The sequence below is a fragment of the Notolepis coatsorum genome (assembly GCF_963971535.1).
Source record: "Notolepis coatsorum genome assembly, chromosome: 20".
In the NCBI taxonomy this organism is placed as follows: Eukaryota; Metazoa; Chordata; class Actinopteri; order Aulopiformes; family Paralepididae; genus Notolepis; species Notolepis coatsorum.
In genome coordinates, this window is record NC_140184.1 from 19,862,797 (window position 1) to 19,874,744 (window position 11,948).

An 11,948-nucleotide genomic window follows, 5' to 3' on the forward strand; every position below is an offset into this window, starting at 1 on the left:
AGACAGAATGACTGCTATGGCCATTCTAATAGTTTTGTAATTCCGGTCATTCTAGTGTTAGGAGGTTGGGATTTGCTTTCCTTTGGAATAGATACAAAGATTAAGATATATTTTCATCACACTTGCAAAAGAATGACTGAAGCTGAGCAAACAATTATGAACTAGTATTCACATCTATACTCCTCAATTAATAAATCCTTCTTCTAATGAACCCATTATAGTAAAGTTTTTTTGTATAGCGCATTATCACATGCTCGTTTCAACCTGTATAATAATGCTCCTTATTCATTCCTTACACTTTAAGTGGTCCTCAACTCTCTCAGGCTGTAACTGTCAGTGCAATCAATCTACTGCTGTCTGTAAACTGATTGTGAGATGTTGACACTACATGATGTTTATTAATTTCAGGTTTGTTAATTCATTCTCTTTATTGAGTTACTGATGTTATCTCAGAGGTGATCAGCATCTGACATTTAAGCTTGTGCGTTTATGCTTCTGTTTGAATATTGGTCTCTTATTGTTCAACCTTATTGGTGGACAGAACATCGTTGATTGGTTTATGGCACCTTATTAAGATGAATCACTGAATGAATGAATCGTGAATAATAAATATCTTATGGAGGAAATAATATTGGATTTCAATATGAAATCTCAAAGGAATAAGGATGTACCTGTATACTACTAGACTTAAAGTGAGCTTACCAAGGACAATGTGAAGCCTTCATTTTGGTAAAACAACAAAAGTGGTTAAACAGTGATCTTTGGTAACTGCATCACACCCAGTAATGCAACTCTAGTCATCCCTTTAATGACCAAGAATAGCCAAGTATATTGAAACAGTAGGTTTGTCCATGGAGTCCCCCCCTTCAGAAGTTTACTTAGGCCTAGCAGTCTGGACCCAAGCCCTTAATCCACCAACAGACACACCTGTAGAGGAGAGTATAAAGGCTCTGGACTGAACAGTCAGACATCAAGCTTCAAGGAGTCTCTCAAAATCATCTCCAGGACCAAGCAGACATCCAGAGAACCGCCGCTACCAGAACCAAGGGGTCACCAGAGAGCCTGAAGATGATTCCTCTCAGCCTCCTCCTGCTCCTGCTAGTGGGTCTCTCCCGGGCCTACCCCCTCATGGAAGAAGGAAGTGGAGCAGAGTTCCAGGTGGATGACCATGAGGCTGCAGACCTCGACCTCAGCACCAGGATTCTGTCCTCCAACAATGGCTCCGGGGAGATACTGGTGGAGGGAGACCTGGTGGCACCCAGAACCAGAAACGCCATGTACTGTTGGTACAACAATTGCCTGTGGAGGAAGGCCTCCAACGGCTCTGTGATGATTCCATACACAATGAGCAGTGACTTCTCTTACTGGCACAAGATGAAGATCCACCATGCCATGAAGACCTTCCATGACAACACCTGCATCCGCTTTGTGCCCCGTCATGACCAGAATGACTACATCAGCATTGAGAACAGAGATGGATGCTTCTCCTCTCTGGGCAGGACGGGAGGCAGACAGGTGCTCTCTCTCAACAAAGGGGGCTGTCTCTACCATGGTATCATCCAGCACGAGATCAACCATGCTCTGGGCTTCCAGCACGAGCAGACCAGATCCGATCGTGACCAGTATGTCCGAATCAACTGGAGCAACATTGACCCTAGAATGGCCTACAACTTCCACAGGCAGTACACCAATAACCTGGACACCCCCTATGACTACTCCTCCATCATGCACTATGGCAGAACAGCCTTCTCCATCAAGCACGGACAGGACAGCATCACCCCCATTCCTGACTCCAATGTGCAGATTGGACAGAGACAGGATCTGTCCGACATTGACATTCTGAGGATCAACCGACTCTACGGCTGCTGAGAAGATGACTCGATTACTAAAGACGATACATTTGACAGAAAGAAAAAGAAAAGCTCACATATATAGTTACCGCAGAAGTTTATTTATATACGTACTACTACAGCATGTCCTGGGTCATTCTTAATATTGTGCTTGGGTATAATAATGCAATCATGTGCAGAAAGCATTCTATTAAAAGTTAAGAGAATGGCAATAATTGTTGTTTTGCTCTTCCTTCCTACACACTCCTTTACTGTACAAATAAATATACAGCAGCTACACATTTATAAACATGTACATACATATATACACACAAACCCACATCAATTCATTATATGACCAAATAATTTATATCTTATCTACAGTACCACATTATAGCCTACCCAGAAGCCATAAAGAAAACTGTTCACAGGTATTCAAGTCAGTGGTGAAAACTATAATAATGGCTTCAGTGGTGTTAAAACCTGTTAAGCTGTAAGGTCCCCTTATAAGGGGACACTGCTTTTCTTTATCATGAATCGATCAATAGAGACCGTATTAGATCCCCATGTGGGGTATCATTGGAAAGCCACACTCATTGGCTACAACCCTGTCCATATCTTTTTGAGATCGCCAAATGATTGACGGAGCTAGAGCCCCGGGAGTCGTGGGTTGTAATGTGTACTTTGGCACACGCCTCACATATCGGCATGTAACTCGAGAACCGCTGAACGGATTTTGTCACCTGAAAGGCCAATCGACAGGAAACAAATAGGGCTATAATTATATCTATATATTGGTCGGTAAATTGGCTCGTTTGGCTCGTGGCTCGTTGCGAATGGTCGTCATGCATGTTAAGACGTTAATGTTGTGTTTTTTTTCAAATGTATCCAAGAGTAAAGACCTTAACCCTATCAAAACAGCAGTCAAAGTGTATCTTTTCATTTTTACAGATGTTTTATAAGATTGACCGAAAATAAGAATTTATCGAAAAAATACGAATTATATCTCTTTTATCGTAAAACCGTGAGGAAATGACTAAATCCAGATTTAACACTGCCATTCGAAAGAGGAGCCTTTTCCCTATCCATATATGTATGATTTGGCCATAATAAGGTCATGGTCAAGTTCAAGGTCAAATATGAATTTAAAATTAAAATTGATTATAATTTATTACTGTATCTACAAATCCTTCTGTTTAATCATCTTCCCTTTATTCATTTGCTTAGATCTTTTGTACACTTGATCTCAAGAAGGTGCTGAATGAGCTCAGTGAGCAAAATCTCTAGCACAGCAATTGTAACATGGTGTTATTCACCGGCACAGATGCAAAATAAAATCATAATTTATATTCTCCTTTTTCTCATTACAATTTACTCAAGCCTAGTAACAGACACAATATTTCTGACACTGGGAATACATAAATTTACCTTGTAGAAGCGGAGCAATCTTCCATTTACTTAGGCATGTACCTTTAGGCAAAATTTCTGAAAATAGGGCTACAGCTTAACAGGAGACTTGACTTCAAATTAATGCAAATTAATACATTCAACGTTGCACGTCTGGCTCACCAATTTTAGATCAAACTGTCAAACTTTTAAATGTGATTGCATATTTACTGCAAAGTAACTTATTTTGGGTGTGATGATTGTTTGCTTGTATGTGTGACTTATCTGGCTTGTGTAGACAAAACCATTTACACTTGACAAACATGTGGCCCAAATGTGTATCAAACCACTTGCCACCTGTGTCCAACAAATGTTTCCAAATTAAACAATTCTGGTTGGTATTGGTAAAGGACATGTGTATGTTGTTCACAATAAAACATGGTTACCCTGAATAAATGCATCTCTGTGTAAAGAGGTAAAAACAACAAGGTGATTTTTTTGACATGATTTTCTCCTACTCCCTCAGGCCTCGCTTCGCTGTACTATTACCAAGAGTGCTAGCTTTGAAGTGAAGCGCTAACAAAATATAACAATGGTTGTACATGTAATTATAGCTCCAAAGCTACAAGCTTCCGAATCCTCTTCTGTTATGAGATTTGCTGAACTAGTGAACCAAATATAGACTGAGAATTAGGCCATTATATACATGTAATGTAGTCTTGGAAACGTGTTTTTTTTGCCAATCTTACTACTTAATTACCGTGTACACGATTGGCTGGCTGTAAGGTAGACAAATGTTCACTAACCAATACCGGTACGGATATTACCCACAGTGCAAACTTTGAAGCTGCAAACTAACTCATATAACTAGAGTTATATTCGTAAACCATCGATTTTGGTGATGCCCTCTAGTGCCACCATCAGACCAATCTGAAAAGTTATTGCCAGATTGCCATAACATTTGCTGTGAACATCCATGTCTGCTAGAGGAGGTTAGGCCGGTGTCCTTTGACTACCAGTCATTTCTGGTTGCGTTTTTTGGCTAACATGAAGAATAGTCTAACAGCCAGCCTTGCTATAACCAAAGGAGGAAGACAGCTTTCTAGCCTAAAACATCAAATAGCCTAACTAGCTAAACAATCTCTTTCATACAGTACTGTCCTATAGAGGCAACAATAACTGCACAATTTATGAGACAGAGAAAAATAAGTTAAAGATCTAGGCCAATCTCCTTCCCACCAACTGTGTTGTTGGACCAGAAGTAGACAGTACAGTATATTATTTGCCTATTATATTATTCTATCTACTTTTTGGACCAACACTACATTGGACAGGAGATAAACTGTCCCACCAAAGGTATTGTTAGTATTTAAGTATATATCTAATATATACTGTGGTAGGCCTATAACATTCCTTAACAGTTGTTTTATAAATCAGTTAAATTTCAGCAGTTTTAATATTTTTCTAATTTTATGGTAAGCACTAACACATTGTGTTATTCTGATTGAATGAATCAAATTCATTAGAATTGGTGTCCTAATGTTTCTTATCCTAACTTAAAAGTCAAGATAGACTGCGCTCACAAATTATAACACTGGGTGCTGAAATCCCGTCGAGTATAATAGAAAAAGAAAGCAATACGCTTGGACCAGCACTCACAGATTTTGGTATATTTAATGGCAGCCTGAAACAAACATGTTTCGGAACTATTATGTTCCTTCCTCAGTGTTGATGGCTTATCCTAACTTAACAAATCAATTTATTTCTAGGTTTTTATTTATTATGGAAATTGTATGCCAGTAATGTGAAGGGTCAGAATGACTGCTATGGCCATTCTAATAGTTTTGTAATTCCGGTCATTCTAGTGTTAGGAGGTTTGGATTTGCTTTCCTTTGGAGCAGATACAAAGATTAAGATATATTTTCATCACACTTGCAAAATAATGACTGAAACTGAGCAAACAATTATTAACTAGTATTCACATCTATACTCCTCAATTAATAAATCCTTCTTCCATTATAGCCAAGTTTTTTTGTATAGCCCATTATCACATGGTCGTTTCAAACCATTATAATATGCTCCTTATTCATTCCTTACACTTTAAGTGGTCCTTAACTCTCTCAGGCTGTAACTGTCAGTGCAATCAATCTAGTGCTGTCTGTAAACTGATTGTGAGATGTTGACACTACATGATGTTTATTAATTTCAGGTTTGTTAATTCATTCTCTTTATTGAGTTACTGATGTTATCTCAGAGGTGATCAGCATCTGACATTTAAGCTTGTGCGTTTATGCTTCTGTTTGAATATTGGTCTCTTATTGTTCAACCTTATTGGTGGACAGAACATCGTTGATTGGTTTATGGCACCTTATTAAGATGAATCACTGAATGAATGAATCGTGAATAATAAATATCTTATGGAGGAAATAATATTGGATTTCAATATGAAATCTCAAAGGAATAAGGATGTACCTGTATACTACTAGACTTAAAGTGAGCTTACCAAGGACAATGTGAAGCCTTCATTTTGGTAAAACAACAAAAGTGGTTAAACAGTGATCTTTGGTAACTGCATCACACCCAGTAATGCAACTCTAGTCATCCCTTTAATGACCAAGAATAGCCAAGTATATTGAAACAGTAGGTTTGTCCATGGAGTCCCCCCCTTCAGAAGTTTACTTAGGCCTAGCAGTCTGGACCCAAGCCCTTAATCCACCAACAGACACACCTGTAGAGGAGAGTATAAAGGCTCTGGACTGAACAGTCAGACATCAAGCTTCAAGGAGTCTCTCAAAATCATCTCCAGGACCAAGCAGACATCCAGAGAACCACCGCTACCAGAACCAAGGGGTCACCAGAGAGCCTGAAGATGATTCCTCTCAGCCTCCTCCTGCTCCTGCTAGTGGGTCTCTCCCGGGCCTACCCCCTCATGGAAGAAGGAAGTGGAGCAGAGTTCCAGGTGGATGACCATGAGGCTGCAGACCTCGACCTCAGCACCAGGATTCTGTCCTCCAACAATGGCTCCGGGGAGATACTGATGGAGGGAGACCTGGTGGCACCCAGAACCAGAAACGCCATGTACTGTTGGTACAACAATTGCCTGTGGAGGAAGGCCTCCAACGGCTCTGTGATGATTCCATACACAATGAGCAGTGACTTCTCTTACTGGCACAAGATGAAGATCCACCATGCCATGAAGACCTTCCATGACAACACCTGCATCCGCTTTGTGCCCCGTCATGACCAGAATGACTACATCAGCATTGAGAACAGAGATGGATGCTTCTCCTCTCTGGGCAGGACGGGAGGCAGACAGGTGCTCTCTCTCAACAAAGGGGGCTGTCTCTACCATGGTATCATCCAGCACGAGATCAACCATGCTCTGGGCTTCCAGCACGAGCAGACCAGATCCGATCGTGACCAGTATGTCCGAATCAACTGGAGCAACATTGACCCTAGAATGGCCTACAACTTCCACAGGCAGTACACCAATAACCTGGACACCCCCTATGACTACTCCTCCATCATGCACTATGGCAGAACAGCCTTCTCCATCAAGCACGGACAGGACAGCATCACCCCCATTCCTGACTCCAATGTGCAGATTGGACAGAGACAGGATCTGTCCGACATTGACATTCTGAGGATCAACCGACTCTACGGCTGCTGAGAAGATGACTCGATTACTAAAGACGATACATTTGACAGAAAGAAAAAGAAAAGCTCACATATATAGTTACTGCAGTAGTTTATTTATATACGTACTACTACAGCATGTCCTGGGTCATTCTTAATATTGTGCTTGGGTATAATAATGCAATCATGTGCAGAAAGCATTCTATTAAAAGTTAAGAGAATGGCAATAATTGTTGTTTTGCTCTTCCTTCCTACACACTCCTTTACTGTACAAATAAATATACAGCAGCTACACATTTATAAACATGTACATACATATATACACACAAACCCACATCAATTCATTATATGACCAAATAATTTATATCTTATTTACAGTACCACATTATAGCCTACCCAGAAGCCATAAAGAAAACTGTTCACAGGTATTCAAGTCAGTGGTGAAAACTATAATAATGGCTTCAGTGGTGTTAAAACCTGTTAAGCTGTAAGGTCCCCTTATAAGGGGACACTGCTTTTCTTTATCATGAATCGATCAATAGAGACCGTATTAGATCCCCATGTGGGGTATCATTGGAAAGCCACACTCATTGGCTACAACCCTGTCCATATCTTTTTGAGATCGCCAAATGATTGACGGAGCTAGAGCCCCGGGAGTCGTGGGTGGTAATGTGTACTTTGGCACACGCCTCACATATCGGCATGTAACTCGAGAACCGCTGAACGGATTTTGTCACCTGAAAGGCCAATCGACAGGAAACAAATAGGGCTATAATTATATCTATATATTGGTCGGTAAATTGGCTCGTTTGGCTCGTGGCTCGTTGCGAATGGTCGTCATGCATGTTAAGACGTTAATGTTGTGTTTTTTTTCAAATGTATACAAGAGTAAAGACCTTAACCCTATCAAAACAGCAGTCAAAGTGTATCTTTTCATTTTTACCGATGTTTTATAAGATTGACCGAAAATAAGAATGTATCGAAAAAATACGAATTATATCTCTTTTATCGTAAAACCGTGAGGAAATGACTAAATCCAGATTTAACACTGCCATTCGAAAGAGGAGCCTTTTCCCTATCCATATATGTATGATTTGGCCATAATAAGATCATGGTCAAGTTCAAGGTCAAATATGAATTTAAAATTAAAATTGATTATAATTTATTACTGTATCTACAAATCCTTCTGTTTAATCATCTTCCCTTTATTCATTTGCTTAGATCTTTTGTACACTTGATCTCAAGAAGGTGCTGAATGAGCTCAGTGAGCAAAATCTCTAGCACAGCAATTGTAACATGGTGTTATTCACCGGCACAGATGCAAAATAAAATCATAATTTATATTCTCCTTTTTCTCATTACAATTTACTCAAGCCTAGTAACAGACACAATATTTCTGACACTGGGAATACATAAATTTACCTTGTAGAAGCGGAGCAATCTTCCATTTACTTAGGCATGTACCTTTAGGCAAAATTTCTGAAAATAGGGCTACAGCTTAACAGGAGACTTGACTTCAAATTAATGCAAATTAATACATTCAACGTTGCACGTCTGGCTCACCAATTTTAGATCAAACTGTCAAACTTTTAAATGTGATTGCATATTTACTGCAAAGTAACTTATTTTGGGTGTGATGATTGTTTGCTTGTATGTGTGACTTATCTGGCTTGTGTAGACAAAACCATTTACACTTGACAAACATGTGGCCCAAATGTGTATCAAACCACTTGCCACCTGTGTCCAACAAATGTTTCCAAATTAAACAATTCTGGTTGGTATTGGTAAAGGACATGTGTATGTTGTTCACAATAAAACATGGTTACCCTGAATAAATGCATCTCTGTGTAAAGAGGTAAAAACAACAAGGTGATTTTTTTGACATGATTTTCTCCTACTCCCTCAGGCCTCGCTTCGCTGTACTATTACCAAGAGTGCTAGCTTTGAAGTGAAGCGCTAACAAAATATAACAATGGTTGTACATGTAATTATAGCTCCAAAGCTACAAGCTTCCGAATCCTCTTCTGTTATGAGATTTGCTGAACTAGTGAACCAAATATAGACTGAGAATTAGGCCATTATATACATGTAATGTAGTCTTGGAGACGTGTTCTTTTTGCCAATCTTACTACTTAATTACCGTGTACACGATTGGCTGGCTGTAAGGTAGACAAATGTTCACTAACCAATACCGGTACGGATATTACCCACAGTGCAAACTTTGAAGCTGCAAACTAACTCATATAACTAGAGTTATATTCGTAAACCATCGATTTTGGTGATGCCCTCTAGTGCCACCATCAGACCAATCTGAAAAGTTATTGCCAGATTGCCATAACATTTGCTGTGAACATCCATGTCTGCTAGAGGAGGTTAGGCCGGTGTCCTTTGACTACCAGTCATTTCTGGTTGCGTTTTTTGGCTAACATGAAGAATAGTCTAACAGCCAGCCTTGCTATAACCAAAGGAGGAAGACAGCTTTCTAGCCTAAAACATCAAATAGCCTAACTAGCTAAACAATCTCTTTCATACAGTACTGTTCTATAGAGGCAACAATAACTGCACAATTTATGAGACAGAGAAAAATAAGTTAAAGATCTAGGCCAATCTCCTTCCCACCAACTGTGTTGTTGGACCAGAAGTAGACAGTACAGTATATTATTTGCCTATTATATTATTCTATCTACTTTTTGGACCAACACTACATTGGACAGGAGATAAACTGTCCCACCAAAGGTATTGTTAGTATTTAAGTATATATCTAATATATACTGTGGTAGGCCTATAACATTCCTTAACAGTTGTTTTATAAATCAGTTAAATTTCAGCAGTTTTAATATTTTTCTAATTTTATGGTAAGCACTAACACATTGTGTTATTCTGATTGAATGAATCAAATTCATTAGAATTGGTGTCCTAATGTTTCTTATCCTAACTTAACAAATCAATTTATTTCTAGGTTTTTATTTATTATGGAAATTGTATGCCAGTAATGTGAAGGGTCAGAATGACTGCTATGGCCATTCTAATAGTTTTGTAATTCCGGTCATTCTAGTGTTAGGAGGTTTGGATTTGCTTTCCTTTGGAGCAGATACAAAGATTAAGATATATTTTCATCACACTTGCAAAATAATGACTGAAACTGAGCAAACAATTATTAACTAGTATTCACATCTATACTCCTCAATTAATAAATCCTTCTTCCATTATAGCCAAGTTTTTTTGTATAGCCCATTATCACATGGTCGTTTCAAACCATTATAATATGCTCCTTATTCATTCCTTACACTTTAAGTGGTCCTCAACTCTCTCAGGCTGTAACTGTCAGTGCAATCAATCTAGTGCTGTCTGTAAACTGATTGTGAGATGTTGACACTACATGATGTTTATTCATTTCAGGTTTGTTAATTCATTCTCTTTATTGAGTTACTGATGTTATCTCAGAGGTGATCAGCATCTGACATTTAAGCTTGTCCGTTTATGCTTCTGTTTGAATATTGGTCTCTTATTGTTCAACCTTATTGGTGGACAGAACATCGTTGATTGGTTTATGGCACCTTATTAAGATGAATCACTGAATGAATGAATCGTGAATAATAAATATCTTATGGAGGAAATAATATTGGATTTCAATATGAAATCTCAAAGGAATAAGGATGTACCTGTATACTACTAGACTTAAAGTGAGCTTACCAAGGACAATGTGAAGCCTTCATTTTGAGAAACGGTAAAACAACAAAAGTGGTTAAACAGTGATCTTTGGTAACTGCATCACACCCAGTAATGCAACTCTAGTCATCCCTTTAATGACCAAGAATAGCCAAGTATATTGAAACAGTAGGTTTGTCCATGGAGTCCCCCCCTTCAGAAGTTTACTTAGGCCTAGCAGTCTGGACCCAAGCCCTTAATCCACCAACAGACACACCTGTAGAGGAGAGTATAAAGGCTCTGGACTGAACAGTCAGACATCAAGCTTCAAGGAGTCTCTCAAAATCATCTCCAGGACCAAGCAGACATCCAGAGAACCGCCGCTACCAGAACCAAGGGGTCACCAGAGAGCCTGAAGATGATTCCTCTCAGCCTCCTCCTGCTCCTGCTGGTGGGTCTCTCCCGGGCCTACCCCCTCATGGAAGAAGGAAGTGGAGCAGAGTTCCAGGTGGATGACCATGAGGCTGCAGACCTCGACCTCAGCACCAGGATTCTGTCCTCCAACAATGGCTCCGGGGAGATACTGGTGGAGGGAGACCTGGTGGCACCCAGAACCAGAAACGCCATGTACTGTTGGTACAACAATTGCCTGTGGAGGAAGGCCTCCAACGGCTCTGTGATGATTCCATACACAATGAGCAGTGACTTCTCTTACTGGCACAAGATGAAGATCCACCATGCCATGAAGACCTTCCATGACAACACCTGCATCCGCTTTGTGCCCCGTCATGACCAGAATGACTACATCAGCATTGAGAACAGAGATGGATGCTTCTCCTCTCTGGGCAGGACGGGAGGCAGACAGGTGCTCTCTCTCAACAAAGGGGGCTGTCTCTACCATGGTATCATCCAGCACGAGATCAACCATGCTCTGGGCTTCCAGCACGAGCAGACCAGATCCGATCGTGACCAGTATGTCCGAATCAACTGGAGCAACATTGACCCTAGAATGGCCTACAACTTCCACAGGCAGTCCACCAATAACCTGGACACCCCCTATGACTACTCCTCCATCATGCACTATGGCAGAACAGCCTTCTCCATCAAGCACGGACAGGACAGCATCACCCCCATTCCTGACTCCAATGTGCAGATTGGACAGAGACAGGATCTGTCCGACATTGACATTCTGAGGATCAACCGACTCTACGGCTGCTGAGAAGATGACTCGATTACTAAAGACGATACATTTGACAGAAAGAAAAAGAAAAGCTCACATATATAGTTACTGCAGTAGTTTATTTATATACGTACTACTACAGCATGTCCTGGGTCATTCTTAATATTGTGCTTGGGTATAATAATGCAATCATGTGCAGAAAGCATTCTATTAAAAGTTAAGAGAATGGCAATAATTGTTGTTTTGCTCTTCCTTCCTACACACTCCTT

General features: G+C 40.0%; 2 protein-coding genes across 2 annotated transcripts; both read left to right on the forward strand.

Moving 5' to 3' along the window:
• Nucleotides 1-1,068: 1,068 nt before the first annotated feature.
• LOC311246821 (uncharacterized protein) lies at nucleotides 1,069-6,885 on the forward strand (the record flags this gene model as incomplete). Its single annotated transcript, XM_084337067.1, has 2 exons — nucleotides 1,069-1,861; nucleotides 6,032-6,885. The coding sequence occupies 2 exons, from the start codon at nucleotides 1,069-1,071 to the stop codon at nucleotides 6,883-6,885; spliced, it is 1,647 nt and encodes a 548-aa protein (XP_084193193.1).
• Nucleotides 6,886-10,917: 4,032 nt separating this feature from the next.
• On the forward strand, nucleotides 10,918-11,718 carry LOC311247344 (hatching enzyme 1.2-like; the record flags this gene model as incomplete). The annotated part of the gene is made up of 1 exon (XM_084337710.1): nucleotides 10,918-11,718. The coding sequence occupies one exon, from the start codon at nucleotides 10,918-10,920 to the stop codon at nucleotides 11,716-11,718; it is 801 nt and encodes a 266-aa protein (XP_084193836.1).
• Nucleotides 11,719-11,948: the final 230 nt, after the last annotated feature.